The 27,933-nt window shown below is 37.0% G+C and overlaps 1 protein-coding gene across 1 annotated transcript; it reads right to left on the bottom strand.

Annotated features, from left to right (window-relative positions):
• Positions 1-23,330, bottom strand: LOC113092309 (fucolectin-like). Its single transcript, XM_026257890.1, has 7 exons — positions 23,271-23,330; positions 20,239-20,427; positions 20,104-20,162; positions 19,523-19,561; positions 19,050-19,308; positions 18,724-18,863; positions 1-350 (listed from the first exon to the last, which is right to left on the bottom strand). Exons 3-7 carry the CDS (start codon positions 20,135-20,137, stop codon positions 67-69), a joined length of 756 nt encoding a protein of 251 aa, XP_026113675.1. The 5' UTR covers positions 20,138-20,162; positions 20,239-20,427; positions 23,271-23,330; the 3' UTR covers positions 1-66.
• Between the last annotated feature and the right edge of the window lie 4,603 nt (positions 23,331-27,933).

The following is a 27,933-nucleotide window of genomic DNA, read 5'->3' as shown; positions in this document are numbered from 1 at the left end:
GTAGCTAAGCATACTTCACATCAACTCATCACCTCTTAAAACTTATGGCTAAACAGAGTAAATTTCTCACATGGGATTGTTGTTGCCATTTTCTTCGAGGGAGTTTCCGATGTGAATCTCTGCTCCGTTGAGTCGTTGTGAACAGCAGTCAGCTCTGCCTGTGATGGTCACGCTGCTGATATAGTAATTATCCAACAGATCCAGCCTCCACCATGGATCCGTTTGTGATTGTGTATGAGTACAAAATGATGCTGTTCCCGGGGCATATTTTATTCCATCGACAGCACGATCAGCCCGAAAGTATTCAAGTAGAGAGGACTGAACAGCACGACCCCTTATTTTCAAACTATCTGGAAAGTGATCAAGCTCTGTGTGAGTTTACATTTAAGTAAGTTATCATAAAATTAAGCAAGCAGACATACACTACCAATCAAAAGTTTGGAATAATTCAGATCTTCTAATCTCTCTCTCTCTCTCTCTCTCTCTCTCTCTCTCTCTCTCTCTCTCTCTCTCTCTCTCTCTCTCTATATATATATATATATATATATATATATATATATATATATATACAAGGCTGAGTCAAAGCTGCATTTATTACATCAAAAATTCAGTAAAAACAGGAAATATATTTCCACAAAATATGAGGCAGTTCAACTGATTTAAACATTGATGATGATCAGAAATCTTTCAGCAAATCAAGAGATTTCATTATTGTAAACTATTTTATTACGTCCTGTGACATACTTTTTGTGTATCTTGGGATATGGTCATGTTTTTCTCTCTCTCTCTCTCTCTTTCTCTGTCAAGCAGCACTCCACATTCACAGCTGATTGCCATTAGCGGCAGCATGGTTTCCCAGTTACACAGCATGCAACAGATATAAAGCAGCAAAGGGACACAATTCAATTCAGTTCAATTCAAGTTTATTTGTATAGAGCTTTTTACAAAACAAATCGTTACAAAGCAACTTTACAGAAAATTGTGTTTCTACAATATTTAGTAGTAGCTAGTAGTTTGTGCACATTTGACAGGATTTTAGAAAATAATAATAATAATAATACAAGACGTAGTCAGCTAGACGATGAACTATCAATATTATTAATTAAGTTATTATATGATTCAGTCACACATTTAGCATAATTGTTAGTTCTGTTTGTTGATTCAGGGTTAGCATCATCTGAGGTCCTCTGAGGGTCAGCATCATCTCTTCTCAGGTTTTTCTGGATCCAGACTGGAGCTTGTGTAAATCCTAGTTACCATGGGATGTAAAAATAGAAACAAAATAGAGACATCATTAGCATAGCTGCTGATCCAACAAAGTAAAATTAGTTTAACCCAAGCTAATGAATAAAAATGCACCTTTGATCAGATGCAACTACACTCACAATTAAAAAGAAAAATTATTCGAATGCTTGGCGAAAGAGATGTGTTTTTAATCTAGATTTAAACAGAGAGAGTGTGTCTGAACCCCGAACATTATCAGGAAGGCTATTCCAGAGTTTGGGAGCCAAATGTGAGAAAGCTCTACCTCCTTTAGTGGACTTTGCTATCCTAGGAACGACCAAAAGTCCAGCGTTTTGTGACCTTAGGGTGCGTGATGGGTTGTAGCGTGGTAGAAGGCTAGTTAGGTACGCTGGAGCTAAACCATTTAGGGCCTTATAGGTAAGTAATGATAATTTGTAACTGATAACTGAACTTAATAGGTAGCCAGTGCAGAGACTGTAAAATTGGGGTAATATGATCATATTTTCTTGACCTGGTAAGGACTCTAGCTGCTGCATTTTGGACTACCTGTAGCTTGTTTATTGACGAAGCAGGACAACCACCTAGAAGTGCATTACAATAGTCCAGTCTAGAGGTCATTAATGCATGAACTAGCTTTTCTGCATCAAAAACTGATAACATGTTTCGTAGTTTGGCAATGTTTCTAAGATGGAAGAATGCAGTTTTTGTAACATTGAATATATGATTTTTAAAAGACAAATTGCTGTCTAAAGTAACACCCAGATTTCTGACTGTAGAGGAAGTAACAGTACATCCGTCTAGTTGCAGATTGTAATCTACAAGATTCTGTGTAGTGTTTTTTGGTCCAATAATTAGTATCTCTGTCTTATCTGAATTTAATTAAAGAAAATTATTTGTCAATCCAATCTTTTACATTTTTAACACACTCTGTTAGCTTAGATAATTTAGAAGTTTCATCTGGTCTCGTTGAGATATATAGCTGAGTATCATCAACATAACAGTGGAAGCTAATTCCGTATTTTCTAATAATATTACCAAGGGGCAACATGTATATTGAAAATAGAAGGGGACCTAGGATGGATCCTTGTGGCACTCCATATTTTACTGATGATAAATGAGATGACTTCCCATTTAAGTAAACAAAATGGTAGCGATCAGACAGGTAGGATCTAAACCATCTTAGAGCCTGCCCTTGAATACCTATATAGTTTTGTAATCGATCTATGAGTATGTCATGATCTATGGTGTCGAACGCAGCACTAAGATCAAGTAAGAGTAGAAATGTGTCTGACGCAAGGAGCAGGTCATTTGTGATTTTAACAAGTACAGTTTCTGTGCTATGGTGGGGCCTAAAACCTGACTGAAATTCTTCATACAGATCATTTTTATGCAGGAAGGTGCTCAATTGAGCAGACACAACTTTTTCTAAAATTTTAGACATAAATGGAAGATTTTAAATAGGCCTATAATTTGCCAGTAAACTAGGATCTAGTTTTGGTTTCTTAATAAGAGGCTTGATAACCGCCTGCTTGAATGGTTTTGGGACGTGACCTAAAGATAACGACGAGTTAATGATTTTGAGAAGCGGTTCTTTGGCTACAGGTAGCAGCTCTTTCAGTAATTTAGTGGGTACAGTATCTAAAAAACATGTTGTTGGTTTAGATACAGTGATAAGTTCATTTAGCTCTTCCTGTCATATGGTTGTAAAGCACTGCAGTTTATCTTTGGGTGCGATGGATGAAACTGAAGTGTTAGATGATGTAGAATCTACATTCGCTATTGTATTTCTAATGTTATCTATTTTATCAGTGAAGAAATTCATAAAGTTATTACTATTTAACGTTGGTGGAATATTTGAATCAGGTGGCGTCTGGTAATTTGTTAACTTAGCCACTGTGCTAAATAAAAACCTTGGATTGTTTTGGTTATTTTCAATGAGTTTGTGTATATGCTCTGCCCTAGCAGTTTTTAGAGCCTGTCTATAGCTGGACATACTGTTTTTCCATGCAATTTTAAAAACTTCTAAGTTAGTTTTTCTCCATTTGCGTTCAAGACTACGAGTTACTTTCTTGAGAGAGTGAGTATTACTGTTATACCATGGTACAGTACGTTTTTCTCTAACTTTTTTCAATTTGATCGGGGCAACAGCTTCTAATGTACTAGAGAAAATAGTGTCCATGTTGTCAGTAATTTCGTCTAATTCATGTGTATTTTTGGGTACACATAGCAGTTGAGATAGATCAGGTAGGTTATTTGCGAATCTTTCTTTGGTGGCTGGAACAATAGTTCTGTCCAGACGGTATCGCTGCAACATATAGTTAATATCAGTTATACGCAGCATGCACGATACAAGGAAATGGTCTGTAATATCATCACTCTGAGGTACAATATCTATAGCAGTAAGATCGATTCCATGAGATATAATTAAATCTAGTGTATGATTAAAACGATGAGTGGGCCCGGTGACATTTTGCTTGACTCCAAAGGAGTTTTTTAGGTCAGTAAATGCAAGTCCTAATGTATCATTTGCATTATCAACGTGAATATTAAAATCTCCCATGATTAGCACCTTATCAACTGTAACTAGAAGGTCTGAGAGGAAATCTGCAAATTATTTTAGGAATTCTGTATATGGCCCTGGTGGTCTATACACAGCAGCCAGAGCAAGAGATACATTAGATTTCTTTTGCATGTCTGACAGAGTAACATTTAGCAGAAGTATTTCAAAAGAGTTAAACCTGTATCCTGTTTTCTGGGTAACATTGAGAATATCACTATATATTGTTGCAACACCCCCGCCACGACCAGTCTGACAGGGCTCATGCTTATAGCAGTAGTTTGGTGGAGTAGACTCATTTAGACTAGTGATGGGAAGTTCGGATCATTTTACCGACTCAGACTTTTTGAGTCTCGTTCAGCAAAATGAACGAATCCTTTTTCGAGTCATTTCGTTCATTTCGTTCATTTTAGCAAAATGTTATTAAAATATTAAGTGCTACCTCCCCAACATATCTAGTACTTATGCAAACGTTAATCACACTACAAACAATACAAAACTAAAATGCTATGAGATAAAGAAAAAATACTCATTCTTTACCTGGGTCTGCAGTCTGTGATAAGCTCATCTCACCTCTTATCTGACAAGAAGTCTTCGGGTTTAAGTCATTCCTTAATCACGTGACAGCCCCATACGCAAAACTAACGCGGTCTTGAGCCGGAAAGATAATTGATTAGTTCATCTCATGAGTCTTTTGGGTCGAGTTTGACTCGTTCCTTAATCACGTGACAGCCCCATACGCGAAACCAACGCGGTCTCGAGCCGGAAAGAGAATTGATTAGTTCATCTCATGAGTCTTTCGGGTCTCGGGTTGAGTTTGACTCGTTCCTTAATCAAGTGACAGCCCCATACGCAAAACTAACGCAGTCGTGAGCCGGAAAGATAATTGATTAGTTCATCTCATGAGTCTTTCGGGTCGAGTTTGCTTTTGCTTTTCCTAGGCAGACTTGACATATTCGTGTAATATATGTATAAGAAGATTGCTCAAAAAAGGACATAATGACACATTAAAAGCAAATAACATTTTGAATTTGAATTATTAATGTTAAAGACAAATGTTAAAGACATTAAGGTTATGATAACTTCAGCTTTAACAGTTTTAACCCAGCTCAGAGTGAGGAGTTTCAGATCCTGGTGCACTGCCAGTGCAGGGGCCATGTTTTGGGAAGACTTTGACGAGAGGGTAGCAAGCTTGAGGCCTTCTGCTACCTCTTCTAAGACCTCAGATGCTATGATGGCCAACCTTGCAGAGCCACTCTTACCCCGCACATCAGACCCTCTGGCCTGGTGGAGGAGATGTTCACCAGTATACACAAGCCTTTCTGAAGTCACAAAGACAAGACTTTGCATTGTTGCCACATCCGTGCCATCTGAATTTTTTTTTCTAAAACTGGGCAGATTATCTCAGATAGAAGAACTCACAGACTCAGCCCATCCAAGGTCAGGGAGCTTGTTTTTTTTATAATGTAAACATGCCTTAAAGCAAGTCCTAAAAAATATAGCCACAAATATAGATTTAAATTAACTTCAAATATAGTTTAAATTAACTTCAAATATAGTTATTTATTTTAAAGCTTATTTATTTAGAAAAAGACTAGCTTGTTGTGCAATATTTTTGTTGTTGTGATTTTAAAAGGTAATTTGTTATTGTTATAAGGCTCCGTAGCTTTAGTATTCTTAATTTTCATTTATTTTTTATTCAAATGGTTTAAAATTATTTTGGGAATAACTTGTTGTGCAATATTTAGTTTTTCTTTTTTTTATATTGTACTTTTAAAGTTCATTTGTTAAGGTTATTAGACCCTGTGGCTTTATTATCTTTTAAATTTAATTTAATTTTTAATTATTTACATTTTTATTATTTTAATTTATTTTGGAATAGTTGTCCTCTTTGTTACAAAGCTTTTCTGTAATAAACAATAAACAATTATGCAAAAGTATGTACAGTGTTTTTAATGTTTATAAAGTGTCATATGTTACAAAAGTATGGTTTACACAGACAATCTGATTTAATAACTGCACAACTAAACAAAAACAAACAAACAGACAGAAAAAAAGATCAACATTTTAAGCATAACCAACTCTTTATTTCCACATTCAGTGTTATGGAAAAGTATCACCATGACAGAAATTAAAAACAATAATTTGAAACCAGAAATGCATCACGTTACTGTAAGAGTAAATAATACTACTAATAAATAAGTACTACGCACCCATTTTGTAAGGAAAGTTGTAAATGAACTAATTACTCTAGCCAATAAAAAAAAAAAACGATAGACTCGAACTATGAACTAATCAATTCTCTTTCAGGCTCATGCTGCATTGGGTTTAACGTATTGGGCTGTCACGTGATTGAGGAACGAGTCAAAAACCCGATAGACCCGAACTATGAACTAATCAATTCTCTTTCCGGCTCAGACTGCATTGGGTAAGCGTATGGGGCTGTCACGTGATCAAGGAACGAGTCAAAAACCCGATAGACCCGAACTATGAACTAATCAATTCTCTTTCCGGCTCAAGACTGCATTGACTGACAGGTGAATTACTGCTACTAGAAAAGAACCCATAGAATAATGCGCATGCGCGACTGAACGAATCACTCCCCGAGACGACTCGTTCTTCCCGAGTCACATTAAAGATTTGTTCAAAATGAACGAATCGTTCAAGAACGACACATCACTAATTTAGACCAAAATAATCATTTGGTTTTAGCCAGGTTTCAGTCAAGCAGAGTAAATCAAAACTATTATCTGTGATAATTTCATTTACAATAACTGCTTTTGGTGTGAGTGATCTAATATTTATGAGCCCAAACTTAAAAAATTGTTTTTGTTCATTTACTTTACATTTTTCTGGTTTAATTACGATAAGATTTTTTCTAGATCCTACATTATATTTATATTTTGACCTCACTATTCGGGGAACAGACACAGTCTTGATAGTTTTTACAGCGAAAGTACTTTTAGCATTTAAGCGGGTGGAACAAAACTCATCATAATGGTTATTTGACAATTGTTTTACTAGTCACATGGAGCGAAGTGTCCTGGAGATGTTGTCAGAGAGAAGCTCCGCTCCGATTTTAATGGGGTGTAATCCATCAGCGCGAAACAGTCTAGGACAACTCAGTAGTAATCCCTCCACTATCCCAGAGATGTTGTTTTATAGGCTCTTGAGCAACTTGTGAAATGTAAACTTAAAGTGTGATTGCAATTAGGGCTGTGCAGCAAATCCTTTATCTGTATCAATCAGACAGGCTGTATTTACACTTGGCATTAACATGTGATCAAGCCGATCGGATCATCAGTCAATCAGAACTCTGTACGTTTACACTTGGTAACATCAACTGACTTATTTTTTTGACTGACTTATGAATACAGTTTTTTTACTGGATAACTGATCGGATCTGTCTTTCCGCACAATATTACAAAATAAAAAAAAATTGCAGAGTACTGTATATCCCATACTCGGAATTGGTGCTCTCCATTTAACCCATCCAGGCGCACATACACAGCAGTTAGTAGGGAACACTTACACACCGTGAACACACACCCGGAGCAGTGGGCAGCTATTTATCCAGCGCCTGGGGAGCAGCTGGAGGTTCAATGCCTTGCTCAAGGGCACTTCAGCCATGGGTATTGAGGGTGGAAGAGAGCGCTGTTCATTCACTCCCTCCCACCTACAACTCCTGCCAGCACCGAGACTCAAACCAGCAGCCTACGGGTTTCAAGTCCAACTCTAACCATTGAACCACAGCTGCCCCAGTAAGTCTTCAGAGAATGGCCAGGTGCAAAGTCAACCTGAAGTGGCGGGTTTTCTTTTTAAAAGCATTTTCAGTCGCAGGGCATTTTACAAATCAAAGATAAGTGTAGGAGTTTCACTAGTCTCCACGGGTGTTCTCAGTCTTTTTTTCTGATGATTTCAATGCATCCTCAACTACCTCTGGAGCAGGACATGCTGATCAGATAACATTTATAAACTCCTTGTTTACACTTTTCTTTTCAATGTGTATCTGGAGAACATACAGATACAGGTTGCATGTTAATGGGAAGTGTAAAACGGAAATCTGAATGCTGTACAGTTACTTGATAAAACAATTAGACTATTTGATTTAGACTGTTCTTTTTGCGATTAGACTATTTTTACTTGTGACATACAATTATTTTATGATTATAACATTTCTCTGAAGGGAATGAGAGGCTGCGTCCGAAACGCTACGGCGTGGACCGCCCGGCTGCGTTGCAGATATCCTGTATATACACACCTGACAACAAGGCCTTGGAGGCTGCCATACTTCTGTTCAACTGAGCCTTGACTCCCAATGGTGAGGGGAGATCATAGGACTCAAGGTTTTAGGATAGCATCTTGATCAACCACTTAGCATAAGCTTCTTCTGGCCGGAGGCCTCAGCCTCAGTGCACCACAGAGGAAACATATAACCATAGCGTGTCTGTCCACTGAATGGTCACCAAGAGGGGCGCAGTAGATTGTAATGGCCGCCAAATAGACCCTCAGGGTGGATTGGGTCAAACCTGGAGAGAGAGGGGTCTGCAGGAACTCCAGAACTGTCCCAACTGCAAAATTAACTGGGTCGTGCTGGCAGTCTTCGCACCAGGAGGTGAAAGGTTTCCACCTCAAGGTGTACAGTTTCCTCATGGATGGAGTTCTGGATTGAAGGATGATCTCAGCAACCTCGGTTGAGAAGCCAAAAGCTACGAGATGTGCCCCCTCAGGGGGCCACTCCCATAACTTCCATAGCTCCGGGCGGGGATGGAATAACGGGTCCTCCGCCTGTGAGAGGAGACCCCTCCTGATGGTAATCTCCAATGGAGCGCCGTCGAGGAGAGAAATCAGATCCGAGAAACATACTCGGCCCACCCAGAACGGGGCTACTAATTGAAGATGGACCCTGTCCCAGCATACTCTCAGCAGAACTCCTGGGAGCAGAGTGATCAGGGGAAAAGTGCACAGACGAAGCCTCGGCCAAGTCAGCACCATGGCATCTAGCCCCAGTGGAGCCGGATGAGTCAGATAAAACCAAAGGGGACAGTGCAATGTTTCTGAGTCACAAACAGATCCACCTGACTAAATATTCTCCATATCTGTTTCACCACCTCGGGGTGCTTCCATTCCCCGGGCCTCTTCATCTTCAGGCAGTTGATATGCTATGTCAGATGGCGGTCACTCCACAGACCGTGGGCAGGGTGGCAACTCATGACCGCACCCCAGCCGGTGAGAGACGCATCTGTCGCTAGCATTACGCGGCGACATATTGCCCTTCCAGTGTCAGCATCCCAAAGTCTTGCTGTTGCTTCTTCTTTTTGACTTGTAGACTCCTGCCAAAATGAGCAACCCAATGTAGGCTTGCAAGTCAGTCACATCGAAGTCTTTCCCCATACACACGCCTACCCTCTAAGTTTATCATTTAAAGTACATTCTTTTCAATTGATGTCTGATGAAAAGATAAAATGCTGATTTTATATCTTGGACATTGCTGACAGCATATCTAGTGGGCCCTGGGACCATTTTCATGACATTAGCAGCACTAAGTCTACCCTGTTGTTCAGTTGGTGAGCTGGACCATGATAACTTTTCATTTTTGGAAGGTAATGGGTTTGTGGGTGGTTGACAAACAACAGTAGGGTCAACATTAGAAGTCTCCTTCTCATCTGAGGAGTTTGCACAAATACACAGATACACGATACACAAATATTAAAATATCTTCTAATTAAAACAGTAAGGGTTCCTACACAGTTTAGAAATATGGAAATTGATTTAAGTAATTTGCAGGTCTTAAAGTATGAAAACATGACTGAATTAATTCAAGGCACACATTTTCATAACATAACTATGTCTCTTTAGAGCGAGTCTTTTTTTAACTGTATAATGACATGGGTATGACACAGAAATTACAAAGAGAGGGAGACTTATAAAGACATAACCCATGTCCCCATTTTTCAAAACGCTTATAAATCATCCAGAATACGTTTTTTTGAGAAAGTAAAAATGCAGAAAGTTTCCTGTGAGGGTTAGGGTTAGGTGTAGGGTTGGTGTAGGGCCATAGAATAGGTAAGGTAAGGTAATTTATTTATAAAGCACAATTAAAAACAACAGGTAGTTGACCAATGTGCTGTACAATTTGAAAACATACTAACATACAATACTATACAAATATCTAGCTACTCTCATAAAACAAACAATAAACTTACTCAGCTATTTAATTTAGACAGGAAAGCCAGAGAAAAAAGATGAGTTTTTAAAAAAAGATTTAAAAGATACCACTGTGGAGGCAGTTCTAATATGCAAAGGCAGACTATTCCAGAGTTTCGGTGCCAACACAGAAAAAGAATGATCACCCCAAAGTTTGCGTCTAGACTTTTGGACAATTAACATTTTCTGGTCAGAGGACCTAAGTGATCTTGATGGAGAATATATCTGCAATAGATCTGAGAGATAGGATGTTGCCAGACCATTTAGAGATTTAAATACAAACAACAAAATCTTAAAATCAATTCTATAGCGGATAGGCAACCAATGTAAAGAAAATACAATCGGAGTAATATGGCTCCGCTTCTGAGATCCTGTCAGCAATCTAGCTGCGGGATTTTGAACAATTTGCAAACATCTAAAAGTCGACTGATTAATTCCTGCATACAAAGCATTACAGTAGTCTAAACGTGATGTCACAAAAGTGTGCATTACTCTCTCTAGATCCTCAAATGACAAAAATGACTTGACTTTTGTCAGGGTTCTTAATTGAAAGAAGCTTGATTGCACTACAGCGTTTACTTGTTTGTCAAATTTTAGGGAGTTATCAAAAATTACCCCCAAGTTTTTCACCATGGATTAACAATAAATAGATAAAGAACCTAGATCAACCCAGGGTGGCTCAGAAACATTAGAGGGTGCAAACACAACAATCTCAGTTTTACCTTCGTTTAGATGAAGAAAATTTGCAGCCAGCAAAGTTTTCAAATCATTCAGACATGTTAAAAGAGGCCCTAATGAATGATTATCTTCCTTTTTTTAGAGGCATACATATCTGTGTATCATCAGCGTAGCAGTAAAATGATATTTTGTGTTTTTGAAAAATAGCACCAATTGGAAGCATATATAATGAAAACAAAATTGGTCCCAAAATAGACCCTTGAGGTATCCCACATTTAAGAGGGGCAGACGAGGATGTAAATTCCCCCATGGTAACTGAAAAACTTATGTTTGTTAAATACGATTTAAACCAATTTAAAACAACGCCCTGAACTCCTACCAACCTCTCTAGCCATGAGAAAAGAATCTCGTGGTCTATAGTATCAAATGCCGCGCTCAAATCAAGTAACACCAAAACTGCTGCCTTTCCAGAATCTACAGTCATTAAACATCATTAAGAACTTTGAAAAGTGCATATTCTGTACTATGTTGTTCCCTAAAGCTAGACTGAAATTCTTCATCAAAAAGCAAATTTTCATTTAAAAAAGATTCCAATTGAATAAGAACTGCTTTCTCTAGTATCTTTGAGAGAAATGACAATTTTGAAATAGGTCTAAAATTATTTAACTCATTTGAGTTCAGACTAGTATTTTTAATTACAGGCTGCACCATAGCATGTTTAAAAATATCAGGCACAGATCCTGGTACCAAACAGCTATTTATTATATTTAAAACACGAGGACCAACTGTATCAAAAGCCTGTTTGATTATCTTTGATGAGACTATATCAAGTGGGGAGTCTGATGGCTTTAACTGATCTACTATTTTTTTCAAACTAGGAAGATCAAGAGCATCAAAGTGATCAAACACCACAGGAACAGGTGGTATAGCTGTGATATCATAAGTAGCCCAAGGAATTTGAGACCTAATTTTTTCAACAAAGAAACTTTTGAAATTTTCACACATATCCATTGACATATCTGGCACAATTTCAATGGACGGATTTATAATAGAGTTTATAGTGCTAAATAGTACTCTTGGTATAAAATAGTTTATCTCAATTATGTTGGAGAAATACTGTACCTTTGCTGCTCTAATAGCACCTTGATATATTTGCAGAGAGTCTCTTAATATATCATAGGACACTTGGAGTCTGTCTTTCAGCCATTTACGCTCTGCCCTCCTACAGATTTGTCTGAGTGCACGTGTATTATCATTTAACCAAGGTTCTATCTTAGTTTTTATACGCCTCACCTTCAAGGGTGCAATATTATCTAAAATAGTTATGCATACAGAATTAAAAGAAAACAACAAAGACAAAGGATCTGAAAAGGATAAAAGTGGATCATTCACATTATAGTTATTTTCAAACATCGTGGCGAACTAGTTAATGACGCTAGTGTTTATCCTACGACATAGGCGTACACTTGGAAGAGGTTTATCAGTCTGGCATGGAAGAGAAACCCCAAAAATAAGTGGTTTGTGGTCAGAAAATCACAAACATCCACTTAACATACAGAAATGCCATATGACAAAACTATATCCAGTGTGTGTCCATGCTCATGTGTAGGTACATTTACAGATTGCACAAGATTAAAAGAGTCAATGAGATTTAAACCAGAGGGTCCGCTGGACAACACACATGAATGTTAAAATCCCCCACAATTAGAAACTTATCAAATTTCAATAATATTTCCCCTAAAAATTCAGAAAACTCCTGAATAAAATCTTTGTTATATTTAGGAGGCCGATAAATCAGCCCACAAAACACTGGCTCATCCAATTTAAGATGAAAAGTTTACAGTTCAAAATTGCACACACAAAAAAGAGTTCAGTTTCCACTAGACGACAATGAAAGCGGTTTTTGAATACAGTTGCTAGACCTCCACCCTTGGCTGTAGACTGAGGAGAATTTATAAATTTACAGTGTGAGGGAACAAGGTCTGCAAACGGACTTAAGTCACCAGTAGATAGCCACGTCACAAATAAAACATCCAGTGATTTCGATGTAAGGAAATCTCTCAAAATAAACGTCTTAATTCAGAGTGATCTTGCATTAATCAGTGCCAATTTGATTAATAAAGAGTCACCTGCTGCTGACTGTGATGCATAACACAGTGGTCGAAGGTTTTGGAAATGTACTCCCCTACCTTTACGGAGATATGGTGTCGTATGTATAAGTTGTTGATTGGTGATGATTGTCGGTACAATTTGCTGAAGCGATACATATGCTGTGAAAGAATCGATGATCGTCCCACAAGCCACAGCCACAACAGTCAAAATTAGACCTAGACTCCATCAACAGTTTTGCCTTGAGTTTAACAGAACGCCCACCGTGTTTCCCACGTCTTCTTCTTCGCTTCTTCAGCGGAAAAGCGCAGGGGACTGAGAGCCGATACAGCGCCCGTGGCACAGCAGACAGATCTGGATGAGAGTATGAACACGATCCTCTTCGTTCCTAACCCGGCGATATATCCACACGCCGATATGTTAATAAGCATTTGCCGATCATAAACCAAAATAGCAGTAACATCCTTGACCAGGAGTAAGACGAACAAAATATACACAAATAGAACAGGTAGCAGACGGCCAGCCACACACAACAACGCCATCTTGGATGCACTTGGATGCATCTATACAGTTTGTACAGTATAAAAACCATTACGCATATGGGATTAACACACTTTTCACAAAAACGTGTGTGTGTGTGCGTGCGTGCATGTGTGTGTGTGTGCACAGAAAAAAGAAAAGAAAAGCTACAAACATTCATGTCTCATATTGTAACCATGGGCGGAGTTTGGGGGGGGGGGGGCAGACCAGAGCCAAATAATGCCTCTCTTGTGCTTTGAAAAATAAAAATAAATACAGAATTCATATTTTCTAATTTTATTTTTCCTATCATATAATTTTTGTGGATATAATGAGTAAGTTTAGAATTAATTATTTTTAATTACTATATTGAAAAAGAATATTATTTTGGTGGACTTCAAAGTATCGCGGTAAGATACGTGAGTGGACTCTCTTCTCATTCGGTTCCCGCTTTAGTCTACATGCTAAAGAAACAATATGGACATTCATCTTTTTTTTAATAAACCCACTAGTAAAAGTGTGGAGTTTTCTAACTCTGGCACTTCAACCATCAATTCCACTGCTGCTACTGACACAGCAACCGAGGCCGGTGTAGCAGTCGATTCTGTTCCCCTCTGAATGTCTGGTTCCCATCGGGTTGCCAGGTCCGTGTAATAAACCCAACAAAATAGTTAATCAAACATTTAGCCAAAGTAGCCTAAATTCCACGGATTTGGCAACGTACCCGCATGCAAAAACACCAAACACACATGGATGTAGGAAACCAAAAAGTGACAAATTTCTTGCTACACTGCAGCATAGTAAAATGATTCTCACACTCCCGTTTATGTTCTTTTTTTAAATTATTCATCTTGCAGTTGTTCCGTTATTTTTGTCTTATGTTTTTACATTTAAAGTTGAAAAACCTCTTGTCTTGAATTTATTTTCAAGTTTAAGATTTAGGACGGTATTTTGAATTATTTGACTTGCCGTACATCCAGTCACGCTTCTTGCGCACGCTAGTTCTGATCGTACGTATGGTAACTCGGCAACTATGCAAGAATTGTAGTAGGCTATGTTTGCGTAAAGGGAAACAGACATTCCGAGGGGAACAAAATCGACTGCTACACCGCATATGGTGGTAGGTGCCCCCCCCACGCACAAAAGTGAAACTCCGCCTATGATTGTAACCGCTAATGTTTTATTAATTGCCTTTTAAATATAGTAATAGTAGAATGTGTATGATGTAGTATTTTAGTTGACATTACTCTTGCCAAGTTCTGATATCTGAGAGATGCACGGAAAGGCAACCGCAATGCTGTAGATTAGCTTTTTTATTTACATTCGTTCATTCACTTTACACACTCATTGCATAACCTTAGGTGTTTGTGCATAATAATATTGTGCTATTCCCCTGGCTCACCTGTGAATTTAGGTTTATGTAAGGCCCTTATTAATATATATATATATATATATATATATATATATATATATATATATATACAGTATTGTTCAAAATAATAGCAGTACAATGTGACTAACCAGAATAATCAAGGTTTTTCGTATATTTTTTTATTGCTACGTGGCAAACAAGTTACCAGTAGGTTCAGTAGATTCTCAGAAAACAAATGAGACCTAGCATTCATGACATGCACGCTCTTAAGGCTGTGCAATTGGGCAATTAGTTGAATTAGTTGAAAGGGGTGTGTTCAAAAAAATAGCAGTGTGGCATTCAATCACTGAGGTCATCAATTTTGTGAAGAAACAGGTGTGAATCAGGTGGCCCCTATTTAAGGATGAAGCCAACACTTGTTGAACATGCATTTGAAAGCTGAGGAAAATGGGTCGTTCAAGACATTGTTCAGAAGAACAGCGTACTTTGATTAAAAAGTTGATTAGAGAGGGGAAAACCTATAAAGAGGTGCAAAAAATGATAGGCTGTTCAGCTAAAATGATCTCCAATGCCTTAAAATGGAGAGCAAAACCAGAGAGACGTGGAAGAAAACGGAAGACAACCATCAAAATGGATAGAAGAATAACCAGAATGGCAAAGGCTCAGCCAATGATCACCTCCAGGATGATCAAAGACAGTCTGGAGTTACCTGTAAGTACTGTGACAGTTAGAAGACGTCTGTGTGAAGCTAATCTATTTTCAAGAATCCCCCGCAAAGTCCCTCTGTTAAAAAAAAGGCATGTGCAGAAGAGGTTACAATTTGCCAAAGAACACATCAACTGGCCTAAAGAGAAATGGAGGAACATTTTGTGGACTGATGAGAGTAAAATTGTTCTTTTTGGGTCCAAGGGCCACAGGCAGTTTGTGAGACGACCCCCAAACTCTGAATTCAAGCCACAGTACACAGTGAAGACCGTGAAGCATGGAGGTGCAAGCATCATGATATGGGCATGTTTCTCCTACTATGGTGTTGGGCCTATTTATCGCATACCAGGGATCATGGATCAGTTTGCATATGTTAAAATACTTGAAGAGGTCATGTTGCCCTATGCTGAAGAGGACATGCCCTTGAAATGGTTGTTTCAACAAGACAATGACCCAAAACACACTAGTAAACGGGCAAAGTCTTGGTTCCAAACCAACAAAATTAATGTTATGGAGTGGCCAGCCCAATCTCCAGACCTTAATCCAATTGAGAACTTGTGGGGTGATATCAAAAATGCTGTTTCTGAAGCAAAACCAAGAAATGTGAATGAATTGTGGAATGTTGTTAAAGAATCATGGAGTGGAATAACAGCTGAGAGGTGCCACAAGTTGGTTGACTCCATGCCACACAGATGTCAAGCAGTTTTAAAAAACTGTGGTCATACAACTAAATATTAGTTTAGTGATTCACAGGATTGCTAAATCCCAGAAAAAAAAAAAAATGTTTGTACAAAATAGTATTGAGTTTGTACAGTCAAAGGTAGACACTGCTATTTTTTTGAACACACCCCTTTCAACTAATTGCCCAATTGCACAGCCTTAAGAGCGTGCATATCATGAATGCTGGGTCTTGTTTGTTTTCTGACAATCTACTGAACCTACTGGTAACTTGTTTGCCACGTAGCAATAAAAAATATACTAAAAACCTTGATTATTCTGGTTAGTCACATTGTACTGCTATTATTTTGAACAATACTGTATGTATGTATGTATATATATATATATATATATTAGTGCTGTCAATCGATTAAAAAAAATTAACTAATTAATCGCACAATTTTTTAAAATTAATCGCGATTAATCGCGATTAATCGCAATTAAAAGACTGAAACTTTTTGGATATGTAAATGTAAAATGTAAATAATTAATGTAAACTCAAGACAAAGAAACTATTTAAATTCAAAATATGATTGTTTATTGGAATTTTTGTTTAACTTGTAACACAGATTTTCTCATGTAAACAACATACCTGCAATAAACCATCAATATCCTCCAAATTAACTGTTGGCTTGAAAGCCATATTTATTACAGAAATAAAAACACAGGCATGTAAGTACCATTTGAATTTCAAAACAATCAATGCCAATAATAGACAAAAATGATTTCCATGTTGAATTCTAAGTGGACTGCAAAAAAATTCCAAAGTATAGTCATTGCCAGTGCTTTAAGTGGGCCGGTACACACTGGTACTCAGTACCGCCACTTCCAAATATAGCTCTTGAGCGTACCGCCACCTCTCCGTGCGCCCAGAACGTGCTTGTAGCGTACCGGTACGCTCATTTGGCCATCTGTTTTAATAGAGGTTTTAATCTTTTACCTTCACTGCCGATTTTCAGAGCGCCCTTCACAATGCAAGCTTCCTAATTCATCCCACCCAGAGCAGAAACTACATTACCCATTCACCCTTAAGTTACACAAGTGAATAGCGCATGTGTCGCTTTTCCCACTGTTAAGTGTCAACAACTCAACGTGGCCGGAGAAGGTGTGTGAAACTCGTTGTGAGTTATACTAAAGCAAAATCTTGAGTATTTATTGTCTGATAAACATTAAAAACTGTCTGCGGAGGTTGAGTCGTCCTGCAGCCCCCGCTGGCTGCTCATTGGCTGCAGCATCTTTTTTCTAAGTTCTAAAAAAATACCGTAGACGGCAAGGCACAAATTTAGATATTCATTTATCTAATTAATCTATAGCCTATGCACAAAAACAATATGATCTTTTTGTCCCCTTTTTGTTTTAAAGCTTGATGAAGAGAGAGAGCGCAAGTTGCTGCAGCTGCGAGGAGGACAGTGATGCACGCGCACAGGAGTGATTGACAGTTCGCGGCACTGTGTACAAAAAATACTCCGCTACACAATTATTTCGTTTATTTTCGTTTAAGCTTATTAACGTTAGCGTTACAGAAAGGTCTGATTTACGCACTGTTACAGTCATTGTTTTTTTTGTTTTTTAAACAATGACATTTGAGTTCATGATTTTAATGTTGCTGTTTCTTGTGGCAGACTAAATGAAGAGTAATGTTTCTTGTGGCAGACTGAAGAGTAATCTGGCAGAGTTTTATACTGAAACTTTCCGTCTAAAAGTCCTTCCTTGGTCTTATCCATATTTCTTTGCACGTTGAACACACATAGGCCACAACTGGAAATAAAAAAAACTGCAACCGCGTTAATTGCGTTATTTTTTTTTAACGCGTTAAATATTTCAAATTAATCGAATGCGTTAACGCGCTAATTTTGACAGCACTAATATATATATATATATATATATTTTGGTATATGGTATTCTTTTGTTTTATAGTGTTAAATTGAGGGTTTTGTAAGACAACATTAAGATTTGTTCAAACAGCAGTTTAATTCGGAACTAAGTAAATGGCTCTCTTTATGAATGGAAAATTGAATAATTGGCTTCTGATTCATTCATAATGCAGATTTATTCAGAAATGACTCACCATTGTGTGCTGCTCGGAGACACTCAACAGTTCTACTATGGCTTTAAATACGTATATAGCCTTATAGTTTTGTTTGCAAAATTGGCCAAAAACAGACATAGCTACTTTTCTGTAAGTGTTGTATAAAATCAATTTTGCATTTGCACCCGTTCTATCCGGGGAGAAAAAATCAAAAATAAACAACAAAAAACCGGCACTGTGATACTGAACTCGCTGCATGCGTGTTGTCATTTTCCTTGATAATATTCCATGTCCTCAAAAAACTATGTGCATTCTATAAGCTACATCATGAATGGAGTTGTTGCCTTGCATCATGTTTTTCACTAAATAACTGTAAGTGAGTGGGACTTGAAGCGGCACTGCTCAGACCGATCTAGAGAGCAGACGTTCCATATGCTTTTCAATCGCTGTCATCGTTGGACTTTTGTCATATTCTAAGCGGTCTGCTTCGAGTCAATCACTTCTCGTGTGGAATGACGTATCTAGTGTTCAATAACTAATTAGATTGATTAGATTTTCTAAGATTTTTTAGGTGTCAAGAAGTACCGTTTACGAAGACTTCAACTTCACACAGAGAGAGATTCTTCGAATCTCCAGGAATGACCATATTCACATAACGGCCTTGCATTCCACCGCATGAGTAGGAAACAGACTGACGTGCTGAAATACCAGAAATTTCTGCACATCTGGAGAGAAAGAGAGAATATGAAACAATCATTCTACATGAACTTAAGCAGTATCACATGAGCAAGAGTCTCATTCTCGTTTTTTAAAATCCTTTTATATAACATTGTACAATATGTTCCTATTTTACAATTAAATAACTGTTTTAAATTGTTACATTTATATATGTAAAGGCAAATTGTTATCACTTGGAATTGTTGTTGCCGTTGTTCTCCAAGGACATTCCAATGCGAATCTCTGCTCCGTTGATTTGTTCAAAGCAGCAGTCCATCCTGTTAGTGATGATCACTTTTTCAATGATTTGTAAATCCTTCATATCCAGCCTCCACCATGGGTTCGTCTCGGTTTTAGTGTGTGTGCAGTAAAAATCTATATCATCAATTGCAGCGTCAGCCTTTAAGTAATATGTAGATGACTGTACAGCCTTTCCCTTGGTTGCAATATTCTCTAGAAAGGATAACAAGAAATGCAAATACCCATATTATTCTCTTTTATAATACATCTGCACTGGTATTTTTAACATTGCATTACAAAATAATCATACTGTACATAATAAGCATAACATTCTTAGAAATGTATTAGTAATCTAAAATGCGTTGGTTTCTTCAGAGAGCATGTCCTTATAATAAATGTATTAACAGATTAAAGAAACGTTAAGTACCTTTCAAGTTGTTTGTCATGGCGTGAATGGCAACGGTGCCTGTTTCAGAAATAAATAGAAAATGGTTATATATCTGGAACATTTTTTACAGTAAAGTTTATTATTAATTAACTGAATATTATTATAATTTTTTTTTCTTTTTTTTTTTTACATGACACATCAATGTACAGATAGTAGTAGACCAACTTTTATAAATGAATACTCTAAACAAGATGACATAATCAGTTTAAGGTGCATCTGTGTAGATTTATCCAAATTTGTTATAGTATTAAAACCAAACCTACGCTCAGGGTTAACCATCAGCCCATGCAAAGAAATAATTTGCTTAAAACCTTATTTGAAAAAGAGATGATAAGATTAATCAAAAGAGGCACAAGCAAAGGATGCACTCTTATTTTATATAATAGAAAATCTGTTGTGTTAGAATATGGACTGAGCTGTCATAGTAATAAAAACGTTAATTACTCAGCTTCACAGTATTAGTTTATTTTTTTAAATATTTTTTTACTGTAACTGTAAGTGGTTACCAGTCAAGACTTTAAGAGAAAACATTGTCTATTATTAGTAAAAGAGATACTCACCAAGAAGTAAAAACAGGTTTAACAGGATCAACATCTCACTTTTAAGCAGGACTACACTCCTAATAAGAAAGATTATAATAATTCATCTTTAATTCCAGTCAGCATGACCAATGATGTAGAAAGGACGCAACCTACCTTTTGTTTACTCTTTCTTATTTTGTTGGCTTAATTGGTTCCATAAGATGTTTCCCTTCATCTCTTCTCTCATCAGCTTTCTCTTCATGTCTGTATTTTATACTCTTCATCCTTTAACTCCGCCCTCCGCCTTCTTGAATTAGCTCAAGTGAAATTGGCCATAGCAAAAAGTGTCATCACGAGGGACATCTATGCAAACATGGACGAGTATTAGTCTATAAGGCCATTTCAGATGCAAAAGGTGCTCATTTGTAAAGCAAAATGAGCTGGGACTGATGTAATTGCTTGGATTCTTATTGTTGGTCATCATTAGTTTGTTTTACGGCTATCAGATGGGGATGTGAGTAAAGTCCAGCATGAAAAAAGTAAAAGTTTGCATTTTAATTGACTGCTATTAGACACTGGAGCTTTAAGGTTTAATTTACTCTGTTGTATGTACTGATTGGAAGAACAATGTTACACTAGACTTTTGAGGGGTTGGGACTTTTTATAGTATATTAACCATATCATAATATGATTAATCTCATTGCCCAGGGATGTGGTGGTCTCAACTTTTCCACCATCTGTCCATCCAATCCTGAGCATTTCAGAAAGATTGTGTTGGATACTTAACTAAGGAGCCTGCTATGGCCCAATTCTTTGGTCTATCCAGTTCCAAGGAACTTTCAACCAAAACCACAATATATGCACTTATATTTCTGTGCATGACCAGGCTTTACGAGACATAAAAGGGTTGCTCTGAAAATGATGTGACTGTTCCACCTGAAGGCCAAACATTGTATATGAATGGTTGTTAGTGATAACATTTAGGTCAAAAATCATCACACTGATTCTTAGATTGAGTGTTGTTAAAACATATCTGCAGCAACTTACCGGGAACGTTCTCATAACTAAAGTTCTTGCAGTAACGTTAGTTGAATGTTTTCTTAATATTATCTGCCATTGATAAACTTTCAAAAAATATTAACATAAATAAAAACTTATCCTTGCATTGTAAGTAGAAAGTTTTAAAAACTTTAAAAACGAATGTTGCCAAAATGATTCTTACATAATTGTGTATCCAATGTCAAAAAATGACATAAATTGCATTTTTTTAAGTAAAATTGTATGTGTGTGTGATGTGTGTGCGCCATGTTAATCAGACTAATCAATTTATACTATTATAATTATATTACTCTATTTTCAAACTCAATATCTCTTGTTGTAGAATCGCTGCTGTCTCTTTATGAATTAATGGAATGTTAAAGCCAGACAATGTAAAGTGATAAACTGCAGTGAATACTAAGCGCTAAAGTAAAAAAAGCTAGTGCTAAAGCGCTAAACAAAAAAAAAAGAAATGTATATATATATTTTTTATAATAAAATGTTTAACTTTTATTAAAATATGATAATTTTATAAAATGCGGAAGCAAAATTCTATATATATTAAAAAAATATTCTGAAAGCAGTACATGATATCCCGTAATATTTTAATATATATTTTATTATAGCCTATAATTTAATTAATGTCATATTTCTTTATATATATATATTTTCATTATAAATATGATGATTATCTATAAGGTGAACACCCAGTTTGATGCTTTGTCTCAAAAAATAAAATAAGTCAATTTTAGCGATTCTCATTTGCTTTATAAATCTAGACCATTTTAAAAACATTAAACATACCATCATACCATACTATATTTATTAAAGGTAGTGTAATAGATATATTACCTGTGCCTCAGTGGGCAATAATAGTATTTTATTCAACATATATTCATTCACAATTTTCACAGTCTTGAATTTCCGTTATCACATTTTTATGTTTCAGGTTGATATACACATTCTGTATTTAACTGACTCTTCAAATATTGCTCTTTCCCCTGAGCTAAACAGAGATTTTTGCAGCTTGGACCTAACTGACTGAGGGCATTATGAGCTTCATGGTGATGAACTTCAAGACCGAGTAACAGCTTTGAATCAGAGTAGTTTCTCATTTGGTCAAAGGGCTTCGAGTTCACCATTATGTGTTGTCCTAGCTCACATGTGAAGGACAAAAACACTGGGGGAAAGACAAACATTAGCAGTGCATTTGTAATTTTGAGGATCTTATTATTGGAGGCCAAACTTCCAAATTCATGCGGTGGAAAGGGCTTCATTTAGACAGTGGCAGCACAGTAGGAGTCTGAGGTTTTGCAGTGAAATTATTATACATTTCCTGCAAATGAAAAAGCTTTTCAGCTACCCTTGTCAAAACATTTTTTTGAAAATGTGAATATTTTATTTTAAGGTTTGTCACACTCACTTCAATTGCGTTATTGCAACCCAAATTTATTTTCAAAAATAAGTTTTGATGTAAGGAGGGATAAGTGAAAATATTACATGTCGTAATCTTTCACAACATACATCTTTGAATTCAAAATGCGTATTACATGTGGAACCCCTCTCAGATACTCTTAATACATTATTATTATTATTATTATTTTTACTATTACAGCTGTCGAGATTATTGAATCGTGGAAGTGTTGATTATAGCATCATTTTTTCGATCTTTTCCCATCACATGAAAGTCTGCAGTGATGAGCATTGAGTGGACAGAGTCTGTTTATCGAGTGAATGCAGTCATCTTGTTATTATTGCAATGCGTTTTCTCTCACAAAATGCTTTCACCACAACTAACAGCAAACACAATATCGACATGAATACAGTAAGAGCTTTGTTGTGCAGCATAACCGCATCCGTCATTATAACAGCAGTTTGGGCAAGTGTGCAGATATCCTCGCGATGTGTGATTGACAGCTCCGAACCATATAAAAGGAGATTCTCTCATCGCTCTCTGTAGTTATATCACAATTTAAATAACAGATTTGTTTCATGCTGTGCTACTAAGAGAAACAACGTGAAGTTGATCGTTTAGTCACTGGCTTGATTCACTGATGCATAAACTGTATTAAACAACTAAGAAAGAAAGTCTGTGTGAAATTGAATAATTAGCTACCCATCAGAAATCACTGATCACAGATCAGGCATTAATGAGCACTGTTACTCACTGTTTGTGACGGTGCTGTCGAATCCTAAAAGTCTGTTTGTAACGCCTGTGCTGACATTGTGACAGAATTATATGTAAATATTTGGGTGGGCAAAGCAGAGAAAGGGGAGGTAACCTTTCCCAGTATGACAACATGAGTGGAAGATTCCAGATCGGCCCATCTGAGCTCTCGTTTTCTTAAAGGAGGAGCAGGACACCAAGGGCTTGGTGCTCTCAGCTCTCAGCTCTCAGCTCTCAGTCCCTCCATTAAAGCTGTGTGTACGGTGTACTGTCCATGTCCAGAAAGATAAGAAAAACATCTTCAAAGTAGTCAAATGAATGTACTAATATAATTATATAAAAGGTGACTTGGAAATTACTAAGCATTTTATTTTATTTTTTTGTTACAGTCTGATGGCTGAACAGAAAACAAACCTGATCATGGGAGCAGATGAAGAAAGATCGCAAACATGTGGAATCATCTGAAAGCCCACCACGTCCCGGCTTATAAAGATACAAAGAAAGAGTGCACGGATTTGAGATATCTTTGTTCAATAAATGTTTTATTTAAGCAACTGTTTGTATCACTTCTTATTACTTAGCTGTAATTAACACGTTTTTAATTACATAAGGGTGAGGAAATTAAGAATTTTCTAGATTACATATAGATGACATTATATGATTTACAAAATTTTGGGACACTGTACAGATTGTGAATAAAAATAAAATGCAAAGATGTGGAAGTTACAAATTTCAATATCGCAACAGAATACAACATAGATGCATATTATTGATGGATGCGATGTTTATGTTTTTCGACCCTGCTTGAAGAATTCATCTACAGGTCAACTGAGAGAAGGCCCACTTTTGGAAAAGTGTGAAAGCCCTTAGGAGCGCAAACTGTTCTTTTTCTGAATGCTGTTTGATATAGCATAGTGTTATGTTATAAAGGCTTGATTTATTCATTTATTTAATTTCATTTTCTTAACAATTAAGATGCTGCATGTGTTTAAAAGGTCTAATCGAAGTGTGCGTATGTCCACCGACTTCCCCACAAAAAATCACGGCCCCTCTACATAAAACTGACTTTACTGAGCTATATGCGTTTAAAAGTAGCATATTACAATGGTACAATGGCATTGCTCAGTTCAATGTGTTGGAAAATCTGGCATTTTGTTCCGTGTCAGCATCTAAGCTTATCTAATATCGTCATTCTCTAAGTTCTTTAAATTACATTTCGCTTGTCACACAACATGTAGTTAAGATGTTGACTCCTAAAATAAAGGCTCATCACCTATTAACAGTGTTCGTACCTTGAAGGCCACCCTTTGTGAACACCCTCCAGAAAGAATGAGAAGGCAGTTGATCCCTTGTTGTTTTAAGCAGCATCAAGTTATAGGATCTATGAAAATAGGGGTTCAGGAGAAATATTTTAATATTTTTTAAATAAAACTTTCACTTTAAATATGCATTTTAGTGACCAGTGTTGTAAGCAGTATCACAAATTTTGCCCAGTTTCTCAGACAAGGCTTAAGCCTAGTCTCAGATTAAAATGCATATTTTACCTGATATATTATATTTTTGGGCAACTTAATGGATTGTTAATAGTTTACGAGGCTGTTGTATAGCAAATGTCTTTGCTTGTGTTTGTGTGTTGTTTACAAGGCAAGGCAAGGCAAGTTTATTTATATAGCACATTTCGTACACAATGGTAATTCAAAGTGCTTCACATAAAAGAAAGTAAAATAAATATAAAGAAAAATAATCACAAAAATAAAACAAGCAATTTAAAAACTTGAAAAATTGACTTTTAAGACAGTTTAAAAATAAACATTGATTTACAAAGAATTAAACAGTTAAAATAGAAAATGATTTTACATAAAATACAGTGAATACATAAAATATAGTGCAATCAGTTCGGACATTGCACCGTGCTCATTCAATAAATGCACAGCTAAACGGGATGAGTTTTGAGTCTAGATTTAAATGTGACTAGTGTTTTAGCACATCTGATCTCTTCTGGAAGATGATTCCAACTGCGGGCAGCATAGTAACTAAAGGAGGACTCCCCTTGTTTTGTGTGAACTGACTCTATCCTAATGATCTGAGTGCTCTCTGTGAGAGCATATCTGTGTATTTCGGTCCTAGATCATTGAGTGATTTATAATCAAGTAAAAGTACTTTAAAATCAATTCTATATGTAACTGGTGTGATATGCTCAGATTTTCTGGTTCTAGTCAGAATCCTGGCAGCAGCGTTCTGGATGAGCTGTAGCTGTCTAATGGTCTTTTTGGGAAGGCCGGTGAGGAGTCCATTACAATAGTCCACCCTGCTGGTGATAAAGGCATGAACAAGTTTCTCCAAGTCTTGACTGGAAACAAAACATCTAATTCTTGCAACGTTTTTTAGATGATAGTATGCTGATTTAGTTACTGCTTTGACATGCCTACTGAAACTAAGGTCCAAAATCATTATTAACTTGGTGAAATGTTTGCTGCTATAGTGCTTGTAACGCGCTATCACAGTAAAGGTGGATCTTAATGAATTAGAATGTTGTGGAAAAGTTCATTTCAGTAATTGAACTCAAATTGTTGAAATCATTTATTAAATAGATTCAATGCACACAGACTGAAGTAGTTTAAGGGCCATATTTTAATCATCTAAATGCAAAGTGTAAAGCGCACGCCGCAGGTGCACTCAGGGCGTGTCGAAATCCACTTTTGCTATTAAAACAACGGAAAAACGGTTTGCGCACCCAGACACATGATCTAAACGGGTTGTCCCTATTCTCTTAATGAGTAATGGGTGTTTTTTGGGCGTAACATCCAATAAACCAATCAGAGTCTCATCTTCCATTCCCTTTAAGAGCCCGTTGCGCTTGTGCCATTACGGATTTACTATTTACACGGCGGAATTTGGCAAGCGCAAATGCATTTGCTAATTAAACGACGTGACGCTGGATGGGAAAATGTGAACGGCACCGGACTGAAACTAGCATTGCGCCGGGTGTATGATAGGGCCCTAAGTCTTTGGTTCTTTTAATTGTGATGAATTTGGCTAACATTTAACAAAAACCCACCAAATCACTGTCTCAACAAATTAGAATACATCATAATGCCTATAAAAAAATTAAATAAAACATTTTAGTGAATTGTTGACCTTCTGGAAAGTGTTCATTTACTGTACATGTACTTAATACTTGTTAGGGGCTACTTTTGTTTTAATTACTGCCTCAATTCAGCGTGGCATGGAGGTGATCAGTTTGTGGCACTGCTGAGGTGGTCTGGAAGCCCAAGCTTCTTTGACAGTGACCTTCAGCTCATCTGCAGGTCTGGTGAGTTTGTTGGCCAGTCAAGCTTGCCAACACCATGGTCATTTAACCAACTTTTGGTGCTTTTGGCAGTGTGGGCAGGTGCCAAATCCTGCTGGAAAATGAAATCAGCATCTTCAAAATGTAGGTCAGCAGCTTGAAGTATGAAGTTCTCCAAAATGTCTTGGTAAACAGGTGCAGTGACTTAGGTTTTCAAAAAACACAATAGACCAATACCAGCAGATGACATTGCACCCCAAATCATCACAGACTGTGGAAACTTAACACTGGACTTTAAGCATAGCTTGGGCTATGAACTTCTCCACCCTTCCTTCAGACTCTAGGACTTTGGTTTCCAAATGAAACAAAACTTGCTCTCATCTGAAAAGTGGACTTTGGACCACTGGGCAACAGTCCAGTTCTTCTTCTCCTGAGCCCAGGTAAGACATATCTAACGTTGTCTGTGGTTCAGCAAATTCCTTGACACGTCTGTGTGTGGTGGCTCTTGATATCTGACCCCTGCCTCAGTCCATTCCTTGTGAAGTTCACTCCAATTCTTGAATCCAGTTTGCTTGACAATCCTCATAATGCTGTGGTTCTCTCGGTTGGTTGTGCATCTTTTTCTTCCACATTTTTTTTTCTTCCACTAAACTTTCTGTTAACATGCTTGTGAAGGGTGTTGATGATTGTCTTCTGGACAACTGTCAGATCAGCTGTATTTCCCAGGATTCTGTAGCCTAGTGAACCAAACTGAGAGACCATTTTTAAGGCTCAGGAAACCATTGCAGGTGTTTTGGGATGATTTAATGATTGGCATGTCACCATATTCTAATTGGTTGAGAGTGTGAATTGGTGAGTTTTTGTTAAATATGATCATATAATCATCACAGTTAAAAGAACCAAAGACTTAAACTTCTTCAGTCTGTGTGCATTGAATTTACTTAATGCATAAGTTTCACAATTTGAGTTGAATTACTAAAAATAACTTTTCCATGATATTCTAATTTATTGAGATGCATTTTTATACAGCTTCAGCAGCCCTTGTCGTTTAAAATGTGTATCTTGATTTGTTTAAGTCTCGATCAACTTGCATCACATGTTTGCATTGATTTTCAACCGACTCAACCAATAAGTACATTGTTACATTCCTATTACTCACAAAAGCAGCATAGGGAAACTTTAAACCAGAGGTGTCTAAACTCGGTCCTGGATGTCCACTCTTCTGCAGAATTTAGCTACAACTTACCTTGAAATTTTTGTTATGCCTAATAAGACCTTAGTTAGCGGATTCAGATTAATTTAATTAAGGATGGAGCTAAACTCTGCTGGACAGTGACCCTCAGAGCAAGATTCGATACACCTGCTTTAAACCATC

The sequence above is a fragment of the Carassius auratus genome, unplaced genomic scaffold, assembly GCF_003368295.1.
Source record: "Carassius auratus strain Wakin unplaced genomic scaffold, ASM336829v1 scaf_tig00214556, whole genome shotgun sequence".
Classification (NCBI taxonomy): domain Eukaryota; kingdom Metazoa; phylum Chordata; class Actinopteri; order Cypriniformes; family Cyprinidae; genus Carassius; species Carassius auratus.
Note: the sequence above shows the minus strand (reverse complement) of the source record. Positions and strands in the feature narration are given on the sequence as shown.